The 25,268-nt window shown below is 43.7% G+C and overlaps 1 protein-coding gene across 3 annotated transcripts in view; it reads left to right on the top strand.

Moving 5' to 3' along the window:
• Window positions 1–25,268, top strand: part of LOC101939765 (vesicle-associated membrane protein 2-like) — a 98,296-nt gene that overhangs the window by 64,810 nt on the left and 8,218 nt on the right. For all 3 annotated transcript variants that reach the window (XM_065558085.1, XM_042853565.2, XM_065558086.1), the window contains 2 exons: window positions 20,457–20,580; window positions 24,887–25,045. In XM_065558085.1, coding sequence (XP_065414157.1) covers window positions 20,457–20,580; window positions 24,887–25,045 — 283 coding nt within the window. The remainder of the gene's footprint in view (window positions 1–20,456; window positions 20,581–24,886; window positions 25,046–25,268) is intronic.

Raw genomic sequence — 25,268 nt, forward strand, 5'->3', positions numbered from 1 at the left:
ATGGCTGCCCAGGTAAGCAGACGTCTCCAACGTGCAGCATATGGGAGACATTGGATCTGATTGCTATGTGGGGAGAAGAGTCTGTGCAAGCAGAACTCTGAACCAGCAGAAGAAATGCTGACATCTATGCCAAAATCGCACAGGGCATGGGGGGGAAAAGGCTACACCAGGGGCACACAGCAGTGCCGTGTGAAAATAAAGGAGCTCAGGCAAGCGTACCAAAAAACAAGGAAGGCAAATAGTTGCTCTGGTGCTGAGCCACAGACATGCCACTTCTATGAGCAGCTGCATGCGATTCTAGGCAGGGACCCCACCAGTACCCCAACACTCTCCGTGGATACCTCCCAGGGGACCCAGGCGGCCACAGGCAACAACAAGGAGGACACTGTTGAGGAGGTGGAGAATGCACAGCAGGCAAGCGGAGGATCCATTCTCCCCGACAGCCAGGTCCTTTTCCTAACTCTGGAGCCATCCCCTCCCAGGACCCACTGGTGCAGGACTGTGATGGCAGGGAAGGCACCTCTGGTGAGTGCACACTTGTAATAACACTACAGGGGTTAAATGCAATTGTGGTTAATGTTTAATTTGAAGTAAACAATTGGGATGCAGTGGCGACCAGTGCAGCCACGCAAAGTGCACCTCCCCGGAAAAGCCTGTTTATATGCCAAGAGTTTCCACACTAAAAAATTTCCCCAGGTGTGCCCTCACACTGCCTACCCTTTCGTGTGTGCTTACCATGCTTTCTGCAAACCAAAATCTGCTGCCCAGCGCTCTGCCATGTGTTGTACCTCACTGGCAGGCTCTTCTTTTAGAACACAAAATTTGGCCAAGTACCTCAGGGAATATATTTACTGCTGTGAATTGTTTCATTGTTGAAAACAAACTGTTGCAATGAATGTATGCTTCCCCTTGCAGCTGCAACATTTTCTCTGGTGCTTTCCCCACTCCAGCACAAAGGCTGTCCCAGACTAGAAGGCGAAAAAAGCAGATAAGGGAAGATATGTTCTGTGATTTGATACATTCCTCCGAGGCTGACAGGGCCCAGTTGCATGACCAAGAGGGCAGGAAAACAAGCAGGGAACAAGAGTGTAACACGCAAGAGGAGATGCTGCGGCTTCTAGGGGAGCAAACAGACATGTTGAGGCATCTGGTTGAAGTGCAGGAAAGGCAGCTAAACCTTAGAGTCCCACTGCACCCAATGATGAACGAGCTGCCCTCTTCACCAAGTTCCATATCCTCCTTTCCCAGGTGTCCTAGAATGCAGGGCAGGAGGAAGCTCCATTATCCCTTGAATTCAACTCCAGGGGATGGTTCATGGAGCAGAAAGCTCCCATTCCCACAGCTTTGATTGCTAGACAGTGCAATTGTAACAAGCTATGTGTCCTTGCCCCTCCCTCCCTGTGTTATCACGCCCTTACCTGGTTATCATTGCTATTCATTGCTGTCTCTGTTCCGTGTTTATTAGCATAATAAAAAAGATTGAATTGAGTACAAGAGGCTCTTTATTCACTGTGCACACTGTAGTTGGTGGGGGTTTAGTTTACAGGGCAGTACATTCGAAAAAGGGGGCAGGTTGGTAAGGAACAACACACAGAACTGTCACATCAGTGTTGGATCATTCATGAAACTGGTTTTCAAAGCCTCTCAGAGATGCAGTGCGCCTCGATGTGCTCTTCTTATTGCCCAGGTGTCTGGCTGCTCATAACTGGCAGCCAGGCGATCTGCCTCATCCCCTTACCCTGCCAGAAACTTCCCCCCCTTACTTTCACAGATATTATGTAGAACACAGCAAGCTGCAACAACAATAGGAATATTGCTTTTGCTGAGGTCTAACCTCGTGAGTAAACTGCGCCAGTGCCCCTGTAGATGTCCAAAGGCACATTCTACCACCTTTCTGCACTTGCTCAGCCTATGGTTGAACTGCTCCTTACTGCTGTCCAGGCTACCTGTGTATGGCTTCATAAGCCACAGGAGCAAGGGGGTAGGCTGGGTCCCCAAGGATAACTATTGGCAGTATGTGCGAATTGCTCCATTCCATGGCTTCCAGCACAGCTATTTGTGTGGCATCACATTCTTCGGTGCGGCTGCTCCCGGCTAGGCTCTGCAAATACCGCAGGACGATACGCCAGGTGTTTGTGATGCTCACAACAACAGCGTACAGCTGAGTGGGGTCTATGCTTGCTGTACTATGGCGTCTGCACGAGTAACCCAGGCTTAGGTGCAAAAATGATCGTTTGCTGTTGCTTTCGAGGAGGGAGGAACCAAGTACATCATGAGAGGCTGACGATATGTACCCAAAACACCTCATGAAAATGTTTTTGTCCCATCGGGCATTGGGAGCCTAACCCAGAATTCCAATCAGCTGCAGAAACTGTGGGATAGCTGCCCACAGTGCATCAGTCCCTGAGTCGATGCTACCCATGATAGTGGGGATGCGCTCCACCGACGGAATGTGCATAGTGGGGACATACACCATCGATTTTGTAAAATCGGTGGCTACAGGTCTACTTTAATAAATTTGACCTAATTTCATAGTGTAGACAAGCCCTAGCCCTTATACACCAATTCCACATAGCCTTAAGCACGTGCTTAAGTCAACTCCTTTTCATCCATGGGATTGATGGTATGTCTACACTGCTCTCACAGGGTGTGACTGCAGCTTGTGTAGTGTAACAAGATGACTTGCCCCACACACTGGAAAGCCTGGGGCTAGCCAGCCTGATTGCCTAACAAGCCACATCAAGTGATTCCCCTATGAAGAGCAGCTGGAAGCTGCAGGGGGAGGAGGGAGAGGGACACATCAGAGAGGTAAGAAACTTTTAGGAGTGAGCGGGCTCTAGCAGAGATTCCGGGAATGTGGGATTGAAGCAACAGGCAGGAAAGGCCTGGGCAGGATCCAACAAGAAAGTAAAACAGATGGATCTGGTTTGGGGACATTGAGTTTTACTTTTGAGTTTATTTTATCTCAACAAACCAGACCCCAAGAAGGACTGTTGTGATTGGATGAGCAAAAAGGTGTGGAGTCTGCATAAAAGGGTCTGGAAGCAGGAGAATATAGAACAGAGCACTGCAGAGGTGCCTCTGTCCACAAGGGAGCACTTGGGTGGTGAACAACCATCTTCCACATAGACCTGAGCTAGCTTTAATCCAGCTAGCTCTGGAACCAGAGCAGTGAGCCATGGCAACACAGGCTAACCACCTGAGTAACTGTGCACAGTTCCAAGCACGCTTGTACAGTACAAACTACTGCGGCTTCTCTGCTCTGGTACCTGAGCTAGCTAAATTAAAACTAGCTCAGGTATGTCTACATGAGCTGTAGTCACGCCACATGTATTGTAGTATACACATACCTTGAAGCACAGGCCTAAATCTAAGCATTGATGTAAGTGCTTGGCTCAGTAGGGATGGACTGCTGAATTGTGGCCACAGTGATCATTCCAGAGTGTAAAATTCAGCGGTGTAGTTTTAAAAAATGAATACATTTGTGTCTGATAAATGTGGGAAAATCACAGCCTGTCAGTGCTGTGCTCATGAAATATCTGATCGTTCTTGCAAAGTCCTCATTCATCTTTGATACGATTACCTTGTGTCTCTCAAGAAGGGCTAGTCTTTTTGCTCTGGTATTTACTAGAAATGTGGGGACAGTATCTGCTGCAGTTATCTTGACTGTGTTTTCAATGTGTTATCACTTTGTTCTCAGCTATTTACTGCAATGGCATTCACTCTATTAGGTTATATGTTTCCTTACAAAATCTGGTCTGTTTTGGGGATTTTGTGCTATAATCCACCTTTGTCTCAGTTCTCAAATAGTTTTATCTCCTTCCCCGTTTCCAGGTCTGTAATTCAAATAGCTGGTAGAAAATAAAGGTTTTGTATTCTCCAAACTAGATTTGGTTTGCTGGGAGGTTTTTTTTAAAGCTGGATAAAGGATATCATCTACTTATAAATTGAAATTCTCTTTATTCCATTTTTTGGAGAAAAGCCAGTTCTGACTGGAAAGTTCCCTGTTCCAATTTTATTTTTCCTCATGTGTGAAGTCGCCTTAGTTGATGGTGTGGTGGGTGGAATTGTACTCACTGTGGTGACTGTGTGACGACTGCACCTTTAAGGTCTGGAACTTTATATGTGGTAAGAGTTCAAAAGCCATGTCAGTTGACAGCGGGGCTGGATTATGGCATGGACACAACAGGCATATGGGTCCTCAGATCCCAGAGTGTGGCTACATCAGAATTTCAGCTTACAAAAAATACTAGCCCTGATGGCTGCGAAGAAAATCTTAGAAGTGTAACCAATACAGTGATGCCTGCCTGAGACTGCAGACAGCCTGACACAATCACTCTGAGAAGAGTAAGCTGCTCCATTCTTCTGAATAGGGTGTTTTATCCCAAGGCCAGAGGTGAAAGTAAGCTGCTACGGTACAGTGCACCGACAAGAGCCAGTACACAACCAACCATACCAGCAAGGGGAAGCTTCCCCATGCTGGCAATTTAAAAGGGCCCTGGGCTCCCAGCAGTAGCCGAGAGCCCCGGGCCCTTTAAATCACAGCTGGAGCCCCGGGGTAGCAGTGGTGATTTAAAGAGCTCAGGGATTTAAAGGCCCCGCCCCTTCTAGTTGAGGCCCTGCCCTTTGCTCAGGACCCCGGCCCTGCATACCGGTAAGTCCCTTAAGTTACTTTCACCCCCGTCCAAGGCCCACTGTTCTGGGACATGCTGCCAGCACCTCGCCAGTGGAGGGCTGCATTTGTGGTAGGCAGAATGGAGTGCAGTGGACCCAGCCCACAGCTTAACCAGATACATTCTGGTGGTTGAGGTTAAACTGCGGTGCTCTCCACCACTGCTCCCATGCGGGGGGGACCCTGCTGCTTCTAAAGGATATAAGGGGAGTTCTCTCTGAGTAGGGAAGAGGACCCCCATCACCACAACTCCAGATGTGGGGAGCAGAGCCATGGGAAGGTGTTGTGGCTGTGTGGGGAAACCATGAAAGGTCCTATGTCACAGTATGGGTAGGTTATAACAAGGAACCATTCACTTTGCTAGTTTGGTTTATTTGTATTGCTTCATCCAGTTAAAGCCATTGTAATTAATTATAAAGGCCGTGACTGTCTTATTTGAATCTGAAGACATAATAGCAATAATTCAAATTTACAGAAGCTTATTTTCTGGTATACAGTTATTTAATATCACTGTTTGCCACATAGTTGGATCAGAGATGCCACAGTTATTCCTCTATGCATAAAGGAGACCATATAGTTTTGATCTTTTACTTTATAAACCTAATACACTCATTTCCCAGCTGAACCTTAATTGCTATCTGAACAAATCCATCAGTACTTTGCAAAGCACAAAATCTAACTTGTAAATGAAAACCCTGCCTTACATTCAGATTATCTTAAATCCCAGGCTTTGCAAATGATGACAGCAAGGGAAATGAAAGATCTAAAAGTTAATACTTCTGAAGAAAAAATCCTGCCTCATCTTAAATTTCAGACTAAGAAAAACCCCTCCTAAAAGCAATTGCTGATGATTTTGGAAACTCTGAGTTAGGGAAATAAGTGCAATAACTCAGATATCAATGTGGCAAATTTTGACTAAAAAACCCCCCAAACACTGCACTGAAATAATATTTGTTTTATTTGGGTGTGTTTAGCCTTATAAATCATACTTTGTTTATTTTCCAGTCAAACCAAATGAGAAGATAAATTAGTTTGTCTATACTAGCATAATAAATTATTATCAAATTTTAAAAAAAAGTCTCAGGGTACATCTTTTCCCCCCTCCATGTATATTTAACTGTATAAGCCCCACTAATAGCATACCAGATGGTTAAGGCAGTCATAATAAACGGGTTGAAATATTAATTAATGTGTTGGTAGTGCATAAAATGTAGAGTTGCATTCTTTAGCTGATGCTTACAGTAAATATTGTGTAACAAGAGGAAGCCCTTGCAGAATATTGCTTGGTGGTACATGAAAATCAAAAGTAGAGGCAGGAACTTGGAACAAACATCAGAAGGGTAGCGGTGTTAGTCTGAATCTGTAAAAAGCAACAGAGGGTCCTGTGGCACCTTTAAGACTAACAGAAGTATGGGGAGCATAAGCTTTCGTGGGTAAGAACCTCACTTCTTCAGATGCAAGTAATGGAAATTTCCAGAGACAGGTATAAATCAGTATGGAGATAACGAGGTTAGTTCAATCAGGAAGGGTGAGGTGCTCTGCTAGCAGTTGAGGTGTGAACACCAAGGGAGGAGAAACTGCTTCTGTAGTTGGATAGCCATTCACAGTCTTTGTTTAATCCTGAGCTGACGGCGTCAAATTTGCAAATGAACTGGAGCTCAGCAGTTTCTCTTTGGAGTCTGGTCCTCAAGTTTTTTTGCTGTAAGATGGCTACCTTTATATCTGCTATTGTGTGGCCAGGGAGGTTGAAGAGTTCTCCTACAGGATTTTGTATATTGCCATTCCTGATATCTGACTTGTGTCCATTTATCCTCTTGCATAGTGACTGTCCAGTTTGGCCAATGTACATAGCAGAGGGGCATTGCTGGCAGATGATGGCATATATAACATTGGTGGACGTGCAGGTGAATGAGCCGGTGATGTTGTAGCTGATCTGGTTAGGTCCTGTGATGGTGTTGCTGGTGTAGATATGTGGGCAGAGTTGGCATCGAGGTTTGTTGCATGGGTTGGTTCCTGAGTTAGAGTTGTTATGGTGCGGAGCGTGGTTGCTGGTGAGAATATGCTTATGGTTGGCGGGTTGTCTGTGTGTGAGGACTGGCCTGCCTCCCAAGATCTGTGAAAGTGAGGGATCATTGTCCAGGATGGGTTGTAGATCACTGATGATGCGTTGGAGAGGTTTAAGCTGAGGACTGTAGGTGATGGCCAGTGGAGTTCTGTTGGTTTCTTTTTTGGGCCTGTCTTGTAGCAGGAGGCTTCTGGGTACACATCTGGCTCTGTTGATTTGTTTCTCTATTTCCTTGTGTGGGGATCGTAGTTTTGAGAATGCTTGGTGAAGATCTTGTAGGTGTTGGTCTCTGTCTGAGGGGTTGGAGCAGATGCGGTAGTACCTCAGCACTTTGCTGTAGACGATGGATCATGTGGTGTGTCCAGGGTGGAAGCTGGAGGCATGAAGGTGGGCGTAGCGGTCGGTGGGTTTTCGGTATAGGGTGGTGTTAACGTGGCCATCACTTATTTGTACTGTGGTGTCTAGGAAGTGGACCTCCCATGTAGATTGGTCCAGGCTGAGGTTGATGGTGGGGTGGAAGCTGTTGAAATCATGGTGGAATTCTTCCAGGGTCTCCTTCCCATGGGTCCAGATGATGAAGATGTTATCAGTGTAGCGTAGGTAGAGAAGGGGCGTGAGTGGACGAGAGCTGAGGAAGCGTTGTTCCAGGTCAGCCATAAAAATGTTGGCATATTGTGGGGCCATGCGGGTGCCCATAGCGGTGCCACTGGTCTGGAGGTATATATTGTCACCAAATTTGAAATAATTGTGCGTGAGGATAAAGTCACAGAGCTCAGCAACAAGCTGTGCTGTGTCATCATCAGGGATACTGTTCCTGACAGCTTGTATTCCATCTGTGTGTGGGATGTTTGTGTAGAGAGCCTCTACATCCATGGTGGCTAGGATGGTGTTTTATGGGAGTTCACCAATGCACTGTAGTTTTCTCAGGAAATCAGTGGTATCACGGAGATAGCTGGGAGTGCAGGTGACGTAGGGTCTGAGTAGGGAGTCCACATATCCAGACAGTCCTTCAGTGAGAGTGCCAATGCCCGAGATGATGGGGCGTCCAGGATTTCCAAGTTTGTGGATCTTGGGTAGTAGATAGAATAACCCCGGTCGGGGCTCTAAGGGTATGTTGATTTGTTCCTGTGTTAGTGGACTGTAGAATTTGGTATTGGAGAATTGTCTGGCAGCAAAAGAGGCTGATAAAGTAGATGCTGTTGTCATCATGAACAGGTCTGACTACCAGAAGGAGGCTTCCAGACAACTCTCCAATACCAAATTCTACAGGCCATTTTCCTCAGATCCCACTGAGGAATACACTAGGAAACTGCACCATCTACTCAGGACACTCCCTACACTAACACCGGAACAAATCAACATACCCTTAGAGCCCCGACCTGCTGAAGGCATCTAATGGAACATTGGAAAAAGGGTTTTTTAATATGTCTCCATTAAAATAGTCAAAATTCCCTAACAACACAGGAATCGCCATTTTTTGCCCCTTTACTGGGAAGGATTGTCACCATTCCTATGATATCTTGGGGTGTTGAGAAGACACCATCATAACCACAAATTTCTTCCCTGATGTGTAAGTCCACTGGTCTCAATGATCTAAATTCTCTTTTCACTCATCAGTTTTAAAATGGTCTAACCCTTTTGACTTCAGTAGTTTACTCCTGATTTACACTGATGTATATGATATCAGAAGCAAGCCCAGTGAAGTTAAACCACCGATGAATTTGGACCATTCAAAGTGGATTAGATAACAAGTCCAGGAAGATCATCAAACACACATACTCTACTGAGGACTGCTGCACCAGCCACAGTGACCGTGGTTGATGGCATGATACTAGGCATTGTAGAATGAAATTCCCACATCTGGATCAATCAGAAAATTCAAAATCTCTGGGGGCAGCCCTGCAGGTAAAGCCTGCACACTTTCACTTGTCGATGGAGAGTTTAAGAATACTGTATGTTGTTCTTTTTTGTCCATCCTGGTGACATGGCTAAAGAGCATACAAACACCTCTTTTGAATGTAGTGAGCAATTGGAGGAAGGCCATATCTCTCTGAGATTATGGCATTTTGCACAACATGAAACCCCTTTATGTTCAGGATTTGTCACTGTCAGCACTGCCTCTAACCACTCCAAGTCTGCCTGTAGGGAGGGGCCAGGTTTCTGACCTGTTTAGCAGTATAGGCAGGTTTGACAGGTCTTGAACTTTGTCTCAGTGCAAAGACGTTTTTGCATTCATAGCTGAGACATGGAGTTAATTCAGGAGTCAGTGAGATCTATTCATCGGAGGATGTCCAGTTTACTGCGACCACTTGAAATCTGGTTGCAGCCTAGGTAGATGAACTTGTCAATGTTCTTCTCAGTGTTTGACCCCACCTGCACTGAGGTTTTTGGTGGCCCAGCTGTGAGGTTCTGGACTGTGGTCTTCTGTCATGAGACGTACAATCCCATAGTGTGGCTGGTGATTCGGAAAACTTGAAGGACAGGACTGAAGTTCTCTGGCTTCTCCACAAGCAAAGCGGTGTCATCACCAGAGTTTTGGTCAGAGAACACTTCTTGACCAACCTTGGTTCCGATGTGTGGAGCAGCAAGTCCTAATATCCAGTCAGTAGCTTGACAGAATAGTGCCAGAGTGAGAATCATCCCTGTCATACACCTGAGGTTGTGTAGAAATGCGATGAAAGCCATGGACCAGCATGCACTCTCACACTGGCACTGCTTCATATATTGACAACAAAGCAACTTTTGATTTGGTTGACAAGTCAGCCCTTTGGCTCATGCTGCAAGATGTTGGCATCCCAGTGATCTTCACATTGGTACAGTGCAAGTGTGTGCTTTTGGTACAGGAAGATGATAAACTAGAATTCATGGTTAGGTGCAATTAGTTGGTAATTGTGGTGAGTTACAAAGCCCATAATTGAATATTGCTACCTCAAACTAAGGAGAGTTCATATTATCTAATGAACAATACCATGGCTGAATCTGTATCTACAAGACAAATTGCCATTGATATCTATTTCTTCTAACCTTTATCAGCAAAGAGCACAATAAAATCCTGGTATTAAAGTGAGAACATAAAGCCAATCTTTCTGGCCATCAAATCTGGTCAATTGGAAGTTGATGACTGGCTTCTTTCCAAAAACATCAGGCAGAGTCAGTCTCTGCTTTGAAGGGATTTCTTAGCTTGTCGCCTTTACACCTAGTTATGAAGAAGCACAACATGTCTTGGTGTTTTCAGACACTTTTGTGCCAAGATACAGAGAGCTAAAATAAGGTGTCTCTTTGTCTACTATATATCCATAACCATATATATGTACTTTATTTAACATACAGAATATCAATTCTATACTAATGTTAAATTTGTACAGTTAAGAACACGAAAGACAGGAAATGAGCAACTCATAGTTGGGCACAATCTTAATTCTGACCCCTTTGTTTATCTGTGTCACAACATTGTCCTGTAAAGAACAGATATTAATTAAACTACCTACTAAGATGGCATATAGGTTTATGCCAATAAATTTTCAGTATTTCTTTTTCATGTTAAATTTATTTTTATCCAAGTACAAGCCAAATTTGAAGAAAATCACTCTAGTTATTTTAAAGGTCTGAATAGAGCTGCTCAAAAAAGCTTTTGTCCAAAAGTGGCCTTTGTGAAAAGTTTTGTTTGTTTTTTGAAATAAACAATTGTTTATCATAGAAATTTTCCTTTTTTCACAAAATGTTCTACAATATTTGTTTCCAGTTAGCTAATAATTTTAGTGAACTGTTTTTATTACTATAAACCAGGATTTTGGTAAAAAATATAATGGAAAATATTATACAAAATGGATAATGGGCCCATTTAAAACCCTGTGAAAGGGAAACAACCTCAAAATGACTGGTGAAAATTAACTGTTTTTTCCTACTAACTCCACTTGTGAATGAGTTAAATCCGCAAGCTGAAACTTTGTACTTCAGTTTTCAGATGTATTCAAAGCTAGTGTGAATGTATGGCTATGTAAGATCATTTCAATCTTTCAGCCTATCTCAAAAGAGTGTGTGTCTAATGTTGGAGATGAAACACACATTGAAAATTCTTCCATCTCAAGACAGTCTCAAACTTGGCTGAGACCATTCAGTTTTAAACAGTAATCATTTTATACTGAACTGATTTTCTATAAACTTCACTTGGTTTGTAAATCATATGGAAAATTAAAATCAAGCCAAGTCTGAAGCCTATATGTGCTTGATTCCAACTTGCTGAAGGCATTAAGTGATAAATATAACAGTAAGAAGAGAGACCATATTTTAAGACCTAAGCAGAGGGAGCCAGAATTAAAATGTGTTTTTTCTCTGACAAGAAACCCTGATAAACTGGCACATTCTCACTGATTTCCATATTAAATTGCTCAGTTTGCAATTTAAAAGAAAATTCTACCTTCTGGTTCCACAAATTAATGTGGTGCTCCAACAGTTAACTTGGGTTCTTTCCTACTCATCTATCACGTCCAATAATAAAGATTCTGGTAGGCTCTTCCAATCCACCTGTGAAACCCTGTTGTCTTTAGATTATCTGTGGCACCTGTGCAACCTAATTTGAAGCTAGTAAGGATACCCAAGTGTTGCTTAAGGCACTATTTGGCTTGCAGAGTTTTGATTATAGATGGAGCTGGTAACACCACCTATTTTTGGGTTGCCTAAGACTTTCCACTAGTTGTACTTAATATAACTTGATTTTACCTTCTTCAGAAAATACAAAACAACAAAAAACCACCACCACCCACACAACATAGGAAATTACATACAAATAACCATCTTAAACGAAAGTTATAAAGTCAAGAACTCCAAAGTTGGGAAATGCCAATTTATGGTTGCCTGTGAAACCCTAATTGTGACTCTTATGTTTATGCATTCTGATATAGTTTTTAATTACATGATAATAAGCTATTTTTCCACAGGGCCCCTGCTTCATTTAGTGTACAGGCTGGAGGCACAAGAGGGCAGAACTAAGATTGTACAGACAACTGTAAATCTGGCATTTCCTAACTTCAGAGTACTTGACTTTGTAACCTGAATAACTTTCTTTTAGCATATTTTTATATGTAATTACTGTGTATTAACAACAAGATGGAAAGAACCCAACCTTGTTTTGGGCCTGCCTCTAATTTTCTCATGAGGGGGAGGGGGGAAAGCCTAGTTATTTTTTCTAGCTATCTAGATTCATATATGCAGGGCCACCCAGAGGATTCAGCAGGCCTGGGGTCTTCGGCGGTGGGGGTCCTTCCGCTCCGGGTCTTTGGGGTACTTCGGCAGCAGGTCCCAGAGTGAGTGAAGGACCCGCCACTGAATTGCCATCAAAGACCCGGAGCGGAAGAGGCCCTCGCTGCTGAATTGCCGCCGAAGACCCGGAGCTTCTTCCGCTCCGGGTCTTCGGCAGCGGGTCCTTCACTCGCTCCGAGTGTGTTCGGCAGCACTGAAGGACCTACCGCCGAAGACCCACCGAAAACTCTCTCGTGGGGGCACCTGAAAACTCTCATGGGGGTCCCTGTGGGGCCCGGGGCAAATTGCCCCACTTGCCCCCTCCTTTCCCCCCCCCCCCCGGGCAGCCCTGCATATATGGTCCCTTCTCACGTAGTACTGAGCACCAAAGTTTATCTGAATCTCATTACCACCAAACAGATTATTTTTAACTTCCTAACATAGTGAAGTTTTATTTGGAAAAGGAAATGAACCAGGAAATCTCTCCAGAGGATTGGAAGGACATAATGTTAGCCATTAGGAGCAGTACAAATTCCCCATCATGAAGAGAATGCTGGTGAAAAATTATGATTAGATATTTTCACACACCAGTCCTGCAAAACAAAATGGACAGCAAATTAAAAGCAAAATGCTAGAGTGAATGCCATGGGAAACGAAAGTAACCTTCACCTTTTTTGGAAACTATCCCAAATTAAAGCCTTCCGGTGTTAAAAAACCTAGCTCTCTGGGCCACAGACTGACTTTGTGTTGTTTGTGCAGTGCCTATTACAATGAGGTCCTTATTTTTCTTTGGGTCCATAAGCACTGCTCTAATATGAATAATAATTACATCAGAAAATTAACGCCATCATTATTTAAGGGATAGAGCCTCCCAATTCCATGAACATGGTGTTAAGGAATTGTCCTGATTTTGCTGCATTTGAACAAAGGTTGTTTCACCTTCTGGGGACTGCAATTAATATGGCTCTGATGCTGCCACGAACTCCACATGGATAGACCCCTATTAAAGTCAAAGGGGGTCTGTGCAGACAAAGGCTGGGGCCTAACTATTAAATCTCTACGGTGGCAAAAATAAATACTGCCTATAGAAATGTGGTTGATGATAAGGAAGAGAAAATGAATAATTTACTGCCTTTATTAGAACAGTAACTGAAGGGTCTGAGGCAAGACAAGCCAAATAGGATGAAATTATTAAAAAAAAAAAAATGGTATAACTCTATAAAAACAATAGGCCAGATCTGCTGCTGGTGTAAATTGGCATAGTTCTGTAGATTTCACTGGAGCTATACTGATTTATGCCAGCTGAAGATCTGGCCCAGTTAGGTATAGCTACTGTAACTCGGGGCTAGTCTTCACTGGCAATGCTAAAGCCCTAAAAAAAACACACCTCCACGAGACCGGTGCACTCTTTACACTGGCACTTTACAGCGCTAAAACTTCCTGCGCTCAGGGGGTGTTTTTTTCACACCCTTGAGCGAGAAAGTTGCAGCGCTGTAAATTGCCAGTGTAGACAAGCCCTCAGACCCTTTACTGCCTCAGCTCTGCTATATTTGTTAACTTTTGTGTTCCTCACCCTCTTTTAATACATATGAAAGAAAATAATTTATACCATCGGCATGTCTGGTTATCTTTTATCTAAAGTTACTACCATAGGGAGAATGAAAGGAAGGATGGCCGAGTGGTTAAGAGACTAGCCTGTGACTTGTGTTCAATTCCCTACTCCAGCACATGCTTCCGGTGTGACCTTGGGCAAGTTGCTTAGTTTTTCTGAGTCTCAGTTTCCCCATATGTAAAATGGGGAATCTCACACTGCCCCACCTCACAGGGGAACTGGGAGGATAAATATAGTCAAGATCATAAAGTGCTCAGTTACTATGCTCGTAGGTCTATAGAGAAAGCAAAATTTCTGAAAACTGCCACTCAGTTTCAATGATATTTAGGACAAATTTATTGTTAGGAAGTCGGCATATTTACCTTTTTTACCCGCCCTCTTTTGACTGGACCAGATAATGAAAATGAAACAGAACTTCTCCCTTTGTAGCTCTTGTAGATGAGCAAAAGTGTGCATGTCAGAAAGCTTCCTAAACATCTGATGGATGACCTCCCTTAATGCTTGAACTGTTCCTTCAACCAAAGCTGAATTGGAAATCTCAGTGAAATGTGGGTGTCGCCAATTGTTTTTTTTTTAATTGGAGGTGGAGGAAGTACTGGTTGTGGCAGGGGCGTCGAGAGAGGGAGAGCAATGGGGTGTGTGTCTGTAACTCCAGACAAGAGGGTCTACAGCAAGCAGGCCCTCACATAGTAAAGCAGCAAGAACCAGCCATAAGCCTAGGAGGAACAGAGCAGCCGACCAGGGATGCCCCAGGACAGGAGCCAGCATGAGCACTGTGCCAGGGAGGAATCACCCAAGAAAGACCAGAGCCAGACCCAGTATCACTGTCACCCAGAGCTGTCTGGGGTCTTGAGTACTGGGGCTTGTGACTCTGCATTGGGAATAAGGAGGGAGGCTATAGTAGCTAAGTGGGGAGGTTGTCACTCTGTGTGGGTTTGCAGAGAGCGGCAGAAGAGGGCACAGGAAGGGTTTGTTGAGGAAAGTTCACTGGCACTGAAGAAAAAGCAGGAGTACCCAAGGCTCACTGATGGACTGGAGCTCTGCCCAAGATTCCTGAACTTTGAGTATAGATGCATTGCTCGGTGTCTGCCCTTTCGTATTGTGGGACCACTGGCCTGTGGGTCCTTTCTGTTTTACTGCTCCCCCTGTCTTCCCCCTGTTGTTTTTCTCCATTCATCCTTCTGTAAATAAATATTTCCCTTTCCTATAGTGTGTGTGTGTGTGTGTGTAGCTAGGGGGTTTGGAACAGGTGTACTTGGGGTGGAAGGGAGTTTTCCAGCTGTGTTCCTACAGGCACCTAAGAGCAGACTCTATCTTGGCCACAAGGGGTCTGTAGTTGCATCTGTTTAACTTCTAAAAATAAATGGTAAATTGCTCTAGAAACAAAGCAAAATGGTTTCATATTAAGCTGTGTAGAATGAGAAATTAGTCACAACTTTACCTTGGTGTCTACATTTACAGCATGTAATAGAAAACTAGTACATCTCTGTTTCCACTAGAATTATTCTACCAAATTTGTAGAATGTTCTTTGAATGCTTTAAATTAGACACAGTGGCAAAGTGTGCTCTTTGTCAATGGGGTTGCATGTGTGTTATCGAGAGCAAAATTCTGCATTCTGTGGCATGTACATAATTTATATTATGGAAAGAATTACCTACTAATTTGGTAAAATGCCTAAAGTCTATCAAAACCTATACTGCATACTGAGATATCATGTGATACATCTATTTATCATATACCTGTGACTACCTCATCTGTCCTTAATCCATCTCATCCTGGATTTTTACTCTAACATTCCAATCCCTGGGCGGATAAAAAAAGATACCATTTTTTTAAACTCAACCTGCCAAAGATATGTTTCTTCCTTATCCCTCAGCAATTTAAATTTCCCTCCCACAAAAAATCAATCTAGCCCAAGATCTGGGATGGGCAATATTCAGCCTTGTATTAATAACAGCTTCTCAGTTGATTGCTTCTCTGTACCTAAAAATGTAATGAATTTAGGATCTAAAATGAGAGCTTCATCCCACATACCCAGCATCTTGATAGGACTCAACATTTGTTTCTAGCCCTAAAAGGAATGAGACATTTGACTTCAAAAATTGTGACATTTTATGTATTAAAAAAAACCAAAACCCTCTTGTAAACATAAATCCTCAGCTGTTATATAACTCAGGGTGCTGACATGTATCACAACAAATTGCTTTGGCTGACTAATACCTCACAGAAATGATTTCCTTGCTAAATGAAGCAGCCCAGGCTGGTCAGTTTAATTGCTGCCCAACACTGAATAGCAGCAGTGAAACTGACCAATCTGGGCTGTTTCATTTAGCAAGGAAGCCTTGAGGGTCATAACTCTGAGGTAGTCCTTCACATGAGCTGCTGAGGAGCCAGGTGGGGGAGCTGGCAGGAAAGCAGACAAGTTTTGAAACCTGCCTGTATTCCATTGGAAGATTGGTTGAAACTGACACATTTCCACAAAACATTTTGCATTTGATAAATCAGGATTTTACAGTGTAAAAATGTTCTGCTGGAAATTTTCCGACCAACTCTAGTAAAGAGAACACCTCCTTCTTGCCAGTCTTTGGAGTGTAGGAGCTCTGGAATGATGTGGGGAAAATTCTGTGAGAGCTTCCAGTCCTTTTGGCTGAATTAACCTGTATAGGGGACAGTGTGGTCCCTGAACACACAACTGAACTCTAATTCCAACCAAATAAGGAGGCATCAATGAGACTGTCGAGAAGACTATGATATAGCAAATTAGGGAGTACTTTTGATTTATGCAAATTCATTTTAAGCACAGATAGGGAGGCAAAAGTGCCTTTTAAATATTGGGCAGAAAATGTGTATAGAACCGAGCACCCAGCTTTTTAGCCAAACTTGGGTGCTTTCATTTTGGGGTCCTACAAAGATTGGAATGCAGAAGCGTGATCAGAAATTGAGGCTGGGTGCAGTGTGGGGGACGGGTAGCAACCCTACCCAGCTTGTCCTTGAAGAAATGTCTCCTCTATAGGTTACCCTTACTAGCCAAAGCAAGTGGCTGGTTTAAATAATACCTCTTTCCATGTTTTAGCATTCTGTAGCCTCAGAGATTTTAACAAAATATAGCAAGGAGATGGCTGCGTTATTGTGTTTTTTAAACTAGCGAATGGGTATCTCACAATTTTTCCACATAAATTGCATAGTTGGGTTGAGGGGAAAAGGATTTTTTCCTCCAGAGCCATGATGATATTTTACAATTTCAACTGTAGGATCCCAAAACATCCTCCCCAAACACTATCCATACAGGGTGTATTGTTTGAATCAGTTGTACATTATGGTCCAGATTCTGATCTTTGTTATACCAGTGTAAATTCAGAGTACCCCCACTGATTTCATTGGAGTTGCTTTGATTTGAGGCTGGTGAAATGAGTTCACAATCTGGCTTTTTGTGTTCATGGCAACTGATGGGAAGTTCGCAAAGGATTTGCTATTTATCATATGACTCAAGCCCTTTCTTTTCAATCAAAGCTTGATAAATGATTTATCATAATAAAAGAAGTGTAATATGCAGCATTAATCTCAGTAAGTGAACAACAATCTTTCTGAGGGGCTCTTGGACTTGACAAATAATGACAAATCAACACTGAGGGTGCATTTGAGGAATCAACACATCTCTATGAAATGCAAGGTGTTGTGGCAGTTTTCTGATGGGGACGTAATTCCAGTAACATTAATCAAGCCCTGGTAGAAAGGAGGGATTCAGGGAGACACTGTGCTCCCTCAGGCTGTCGTTGCGGGGGAGGCATTGGGAATGTAAGAGTGGGATTTGTGGTGGGGTCCCCAATTCGAATGTTCAGGGATTTCCTCAGCAGTTATTGGAAGATTTTATTTCTGTTGCAGGAGGAATTGATGGGGAACCTTCAGAAAAGGGAGAGAGTCACAGGTTTGATGTGTGGGCTTGAGGAATGGCTGCGTGAAATCATTAGGACCTGTCAGGCGAGTGGGATGATTTGCCCGCTGAAGTGCAATCACCAGGACAGATTGGATCTGTCAGATCATCTTGAGGAAATGTTTTTTAAAAGCAATTTTGAGAATGACCTTGCTGGTCTTGTATGTAAGGTGGGACATGTGGGTTCATAGAATCATAGAATATTAGGGTTGGAAGGGACCTCAAGAGGTCATCTAGTCCAACCCCCTGCTCAAAGCAGGACCAATTCCCAACTAAATCATCCCAGCCAGGGCTTTGTCAAGCCGGGCTTAAAAACCTCCAAGGAAGGAGACTCCATCACCTCCCTAGGTAACGCATTCCAGTGTCTCACCACCCTCCTAATGAAATAGTGTTTCCTAATATCCAACCTGGACCTCCCCCACTGCAACTTGAGACCATTGCTCCTTGTTCTGTCATCTGCCACCACTGAGAACAGCCGAGTTCCATCCTCTTTGGAACCCCCCTTCAGGTAGTTGAAGGCTGCTATCAAATCCCCCCCCATTCTTCTCTTCTGGAGACTAAACAATCCCAGTTCCCTCAGCCTCTCCTCATAAGTCATGTGCTCCAGACCACTAATCATTTTTGTTGCCCTCCGCTGGACTCTTTCCAATTTTTCCACATCCTTCTTGTAGTGTGGGGCCCAAAACTGGACACAGTACTCCAGATGAGGCTTCACCAATGTCGAATAAAGGGGAAGATCACGTTCCTCGATCTGCTGGCAATGCCCCTACTTATACAGCCCAAAATGCCGTTAGCCTTCTTGGCAACAAGAGCACACTGTTGACTCTCATCCAGCTTCTCGTCCACTGTGACCCCTAGGTCCTTTTCTGCAGAACTGCTACCTAGCCATTCTGTCCCTAGTCTGTAGCAGTGCATGGGATTCTTCCGTCCTAAGTGCAGGACTCTGCACTTGTCCTTGTTGAACCTCATCAGGTTTTTTTTTGGCCCAATCCTCTAATTTGTCTAGGTCCCTCTGTATCCGATCCCTACCCTCTAGTGTATCTACCACGCCTCCTAGTTTAGTGTCATCTGCAAACTTGCTGAGAGTGCAGTCCACACCATCCTCCAGATCATTAATAAAGATATTAAACAAAACTGGCCCCAGGACCGACCCTTGGGGCACGCCGCTTGAAACCGGCTGCCAACTAGACATGGAGCCATTGATCACTACCCGTTGAGCCCGACGATCTAGCCAGCTTTCTATCCACCTTACAGTCCATTCATCCAGCCCATACCTCTTTAACTTGGCGGCAAGAATACTGTGGGAGACCGTATCAAAAGCTTTGCTAAAGTCAAGGAATAACACATCCACTGCTTTCCCCTCATCCACAGAGCCAGTTATCTCATCATAGAAGGCAATTAGGTTAGTCAGGCACGACTTCCCCTTCATGAATCCATGCTGACTGTTCCTGATCACTTTCCTCTCCTCTAAATGTTTCATAATTGATTCCTTGAGGACCTGCTCCATGATTTTTCCAGGGACTGAGGTGAGGCTGACTGGCCTGTTGTTCCCCGGATCCCCCTTCTTCCCTTTTTAAAAGATGGGCACTACATTAGCCTTTTTCCAGTCATCTGGGACCTCCCCCGATCGCCATGAATTTTCAAAAATAATGGCTATGGCTCTGCAATCTCACCCGCCAACTCCTTTAACACCCTCGGCCCCATGGACTTGTGCATGTCCAGTTTTTCTAAATAGTCCCAAACCACTTCTTTCTCCACAGAGGGCTGGTCACCTTCTCCCCATGCGGTTCTATTTCTAGCTCTGCCACACATTGTAATCTGTGCTCTTGGGCAAATGATTTTAGTCAGGTCTGTTGCTCTGGAGTGGCAGTTGGTGTTTGATACTGCACAGGCTGAGCTGGTTAAGTACTACAGTGTTCCTCAGAGATCCTCCCCCTTGCCATAAACAATCCTCAGCCTAAATTTCCTCCCAGCCCTTTCTCCTCTGCTGTTATTTGTCCTCTTTCTTGATGCATCTCCTTGCTTAGCTCATTCTCAGCTTCATTCTGATTCACCAGGGTGGTTTTACATTCACAACACTGAGTACAGGGGGTAGGTTCTCAACCCTATCTCCCCTCAGCAGCTCAAAGATGAGGGGAAGAGCCATGCTGAGTGAGCTAATGCATCCGAAGAAGTGGGCTGTAGTCCACGAAAGCTTATGCTCTAATAAATTTGTTAGTCTCTAAGGTGCCACAAGTCCTCCTGTTCTTCTTTTTGCGGATACAGACTAACACGGCTGCTACTCTGAAATATTCAGAACTGTTGCTGTGGTTTGTTTGATGCCTAGTTCTGCAGTTGACAAACTAATGGATTTAGCCTCGCTGCCAAGGGAGAGTTTTCTAAAGCTTTAGTGCATCTGCCTAACCCCTCAGATGGTCTTTGCTAGACTGTATCTTGCATTGCAAGCAGGGCACATTATGGCCAATGAAAACATGGCAATTAATTGCACAGAAGCTAACTGGACTGCTTGGTAAGATGCCCATTATGCATTATTCCATGGACATTCTGAGCAGCATTTCCTCCTCCCTGACTTCCACTGCTCAGCCAGGGAAGAAAGATGATTGATAGCTAATCAAAGGGCCCTATCCAAGGCACACAGGATTCCTGTTGACTCCAGTAGATTTGCCTGAATCGGAACTGTTTAATGGGGAAAACAACAGGAAATTGGACAGAAATCAGAAGGCCCCAATTTTCAAACTTGGTTCCTCAAAGTCAGGCACCTAGTGTCTAAGTACAGAGTTAAGTGCCTAACTTTGGACACCAGCAGTAACTGACAATTGATGGAAGGCTAGAAAACTCTGCTCTGTATCTGTGCATATACGTACCTTGGACTGGTAGAAAAGTGAAGGTGAATGAAATTCAAGGCATGCTCAATGATTTTCTGTGCTTCTGGTTTAGGTCAGTCCCAGCTCCCACCCAAGGTGCCGGAGGTGCCACAATTCCTGGGGCAGGAGGGCCTCCTCCCCCACCCAATGTGACCAGTAACAGAAGATTGCAGCAGACACAAGCTCAGGTCGATGAGGTGAGCTGCACACATCCGGGGCACTGCTGAGATTTTATTTTTTAAGATTATTAAATGACTGTTTGCCCAGCTAAAGATCCTGTCACCTTTACTCAACTGAAGTCGGGGGGGGGGGGGGGCGGAGGTTGTCTTCTATGGAATGAGATTTACATGAGATAAGGGTTTTAATAGGAAGATTGCAGAAGAGCTCATTCATAATCTTTATACCCCTAACACCTCTGCTCACAAAACAAGTGTGACTTAGATGTTACCTCTGTCATTGTTTGCAACTAGCCAATATAAATATAAACCCTTTCTGGGATTATAAAGGCATAGGTCTTGCCCCTGCAAACTATTCCTTGTGGGAAGGATCCTGTGTCTGAAAGCCTGGGTTAGTTTCCAGGGTCAGGGCTGTAGTTAGCAATAAGGGCTTTATTTAATTTATTTGGTTACTATTAAAAACTAAATTCAGGCAAAGACAAACAGTTGCGCATGTCCACAGAGCAACAGCTCCAAGAAATCCCCAGCTACTTTTTGAATGATTGTTCAGTATGAGACCTGGTTCCAGCATGGATCCCCTCTTCACTGGGGTGATAATTCCCCTTAACAGTCTTACTCCTTGTTACGGATGCACAGGATCAGTGCTATGACCCCTGCTTTGGAACAGCTTCTGGGAGGACCCCTTCAGTGAGCCAGACCACCTAGGGGTCTCACTCTTCCTTGAGGGTAAGTCGTATGGCTTCACTGCCTCTGTAGCCTTGACTTCTGGGCCTTCAGCAGTCCTGCTTCCCACCATTAACTCCTTTCAGTGAGTCCCACTGAGGTGGACCTCTAAGAAAGATTGGTAAATTTTAGGGAGCAGCACATCTCCGACAGCATCTTCAGTGACCTTTATGCAGTGTTGTCAAAACAGAAAGGTTTATTAGTCAACAGGAACCTAGCGTAGAAAGTCCTTGGTTAGCATAGAGAAAAGAAAGTGCCTCTGGGCTAATCAGAGTGGACCATGCTGTTAAAGTGGTGTGTCCCCAATGGCTCTTGCTCTGAGTGTGTACCTTCTTGTTCAAGTTCCCAGGCCAGTCCTACCTGGCCCCTCCTCAGCCCTTTGTTCTCCAGTTGGTCAAACACAGCAGGCTTCCTACAGGGAAGGGGAGTGAACCATCCATGGTCATTAGTTGATAGGTAGAAAATATCCCAAGGTTTGGCTTCATGGATTCCAAATTCAGGACACCTAGGCGCCATTGACACCTTTGTCATAGCCTGCCCAAAGAGTAAAACCTTTTCCCATGATTCATACAAATATTACAGAAAATTCCCACTCAGTCACACTCATCATGCCAGCATTCATTTACTACCATATTCACTGAACTAGTGACGCTAATCCTGGGTGCAACCCATCCAGCTAATCTTGGGGTTTGATTGCTAATCTTGGGGATTAATCATGGGTGAGCTGCTGACTTGCAGTATGGCCAGTTATGTAGTGCAGACTTTAGATGTGTGTACTAAGTACAGTACACTGAAGACTTCCTAGGCCATGGTCCATTACCTAACTGAACACCACATTGTTAGGAACAACTAGTTGTATAGAACTCTCTCTTGCTCTCTGTGGATCTTTAATGCCAATTCAGATGTACAAACACCAGATAATATCCATTCAACTAGTGTTGGGATTGTCTCCAAATGCACCTAACAAGTATAGGAAAGATGTTTACAGAAATCATCTAACCTGAGCTGCTCATTACACATACAACTCATGTTCTATTTTAGACAGAGCTTGCTGCATTTAGAACCTTCTTCAGCTTATGTCCTGGATGCTCCTCTGCCGATATTTGGGGCAGATCAGAATAGCATCCAGCTACAGAAAAGGCTAGGCCCAATTCTTCTCTCCCATTGGTTTTACAACAATGTGATTGCACTTACCTTACTGGAGTGACTTCTCATTCTCACTGTGGAAAGTGAGAAGAGAATCAAGTCCACTGTGTCTCCGCCTCTGGTGGGACCCTACCTCTGGTCAGAATCCTAAAATAAACTTCTCTACCCAAGTAAACTGCATTATGAGGGTGCTGTGAGCATTTACGTGGCTCAGCATCAAAGCAAATGGCCCTCCTAAAATGTGATTATTTTATTGCTTAAAAGGAGCTACTTCAAACACACTAATGGGGTTCTTCAAGCAGGAGAATGGAAATAGGTCCCAATAATAGACTGGCCAAACCAAAAGCCTAGAACCCTTTGAAATTCTGAAGACCTGGTTCTGAACTTTGTGGCTTGAGACACACTTTAGTTCTGATATGTTTTAACTCAGGCCTACAGGAGTCAGCTTCATAGTGATGAGGAGTTTGAATGGAGAGGCAGAATCAGGCCAATTGTCAGGGAAGTCACTACCTGGTGAGTCTGGTAAGTGGACAGCAGGTGACCATCAATCCCAGGGTGCACTTGAAATGTCCAGGTTCACTTCCATGGTTAGTTCAGACTTGAAGGATAGAAGTTGCTGTAGGTCGGTTGTCCAGAGGAGACATATAAGGGAGCAGGCAGAACTCAGGTTTTATGTGGGGGGGAGGGGAGCTCAGTCAATGGTTAAATCACAGGCTGACTAGAATCAAGGAGGCAAAACTCTATTGGGATTTTCAGGAATAGGATATATGTATCAAGCCAGATCCCTTGAACTTAATGGAACTGTGTTGATTTCCACATCTGAGGATCTGACTCATCATGCTTTACTTTTATCTTGCCCACTTACTGCAGTTTTCAGAGTAGCAGCCGTGTTAGTCTGTATCCGCAAAAAGAAGAACAGGAGTACTTGTGGCACCTTAGCGACTAACAAATTTATTAGAGCATAAGCTTTCGTGGACTACAGCCCACTTCTTCGGATGCATCCGAAGAAGTGGGCTGTAGTCTACGAAAGCTTATGCTCTAATAAATTTGTTAGTCTCTAAGGTGCCACAAGTACTCCTGTTCTTCTACTTACTGCAGTCTTTTCCTAGGAAATGTTTTTGTTTCAGTGTGTCTTGTGGCAAAGCATCCTTTAGGTGGCACCAAACACTTGCACTATGGAAATCCAGCAGAGAAGTTACGGTTTTACTAGCCATTTCATTTCACAAGGACGGGAACAAATCTTCACTTGCGAGTAGATGTGAAATCTCACACTGACTTCAGTGAGGCCAGGATTTCACACTTAGAGCTTAATTCTGCTCCCACTGGAAGATAATGGGATTTTTACTTTTGACTTCAATGGGAGCAGGACTGGACCCACTATCTTTTGTTTTCTCTTGTACATAAATACAAGATGCATTTTATAACTAATCCAGCGTGTAGGGTTTCACTGTGTTCAAAGTGTGTGTTTGACTCTAGTTTTTTACTGCTAATTATTCTTCTTCTGAACAGATTGAATTAGATTAAGTACAACTGACATAGTCTGCAGTATTAATAATTTATAAAGAATTGCAAGCCAGTCTCACATTTACTGCTGCCATAAGTGGGCACAACTTTATTGACTTCAACAGAGGCTGTGCCTATATAAGCCGTTGATGAAGTTGGATCAGGATTTCTGTTTTTAAGCATTAATTGGCTAAAAATGCCCAATCAATGTAAAAATATATTTCAATATGTATAAAATAACTGAATTACTGTGCCTTTCCTGGTACCTTCTGTGTGTCTCTTCCAAGCTATGCTCTTTTGGGCATCAGGCCTGTGCTGGTCTCCATGGTGAAATTAACAAAGACAAGAGTTTTTCTATGCAAAATGTTCTCCCCTCTTCCAATACCAAATAGGATTTCAGACTACAGTTGGAAGATCATCTTGTCTGAGAAGGAGCTCATAGGTTGTGGTAGCTCCTATAAGAAGTTCTTATCAAGCCTAATTTATAGTTATGATAGGGCAACTATATTGTTAAGTCATCAGCAGTGAAAACAATAGTTTTAGGCTTGTGTTCCTAACCAGCACTATGAGCTAGCACATACTGCAAATGTGCTGGTGTCTGCTCCGTGATAGGTACGTCAGCCAGTTTCCTGTAACAATAGCAAAGCAGCTAACTGTGTTAAAGCACCAGTGCATGTTCCTTCACAAAACTTAATGGAAATAATTAGAGTACATTTTAATGTCTTAGTATTTTATAGTCTGTAAGGACACTTGAGCTCAGCATGATTATGTGCACCTTACTGTCTATCTAGGGCTCCTTTGAGTAGCCCCAATATAGAGGAATTGTCTATATAACAGCAAGCCATAATTTTTACTTTGATAGCAAAGGGACCCTTCCCACTTGCCATGATATGTCAGTCCTATGAATACAGCCTTTCCATGTATGGAGTGTGCTAACTGAAGGTTATCTTTTCAGGTGGTGGACATCATGCGAGTGAATGTAGACAAGGTTCTAGAAAGAGACCAAAAGCTTTCAGAGCTTGACAACCGGGCAGATGCATTACAAGCTGGTGCCTCACAGTTTGAAACTAGTGCAGCCAAATTGAAGAGAAAATACTGGTGGAAAAACTGCAAGGTAAAGAGGATAGGTATCTCTTGTTAAATCTGCCACATGTTAATTGTTTACTTTCACTTTGTTTTAATGAGCCCTTGTAACAGTAGGTTGACTTTAAATTACCCTTTTTCTTAATGCTGAAAAGTAAGATATGCTACTCTTTAAACCAATAGGATAGTCTTTGGAAGCTATAGTGACTTTGAATAGAGATAGACTTAACCTACAGTCTGGCTCAGAGAACCAC

This window comes from Chrysemys picta, chromosome 9 (assembly GCF_011386835.1).
Source record: "Chrysemys picta bellii isolate R12L10 chromosome 9, ASM1138683v2, whole genome shotgun sequence".
Lineage (NCBI taxonomy): Eukaryota > Metazoa > Chordata > Testudines > Emydidae > Chrysemys > Chrysemys picta.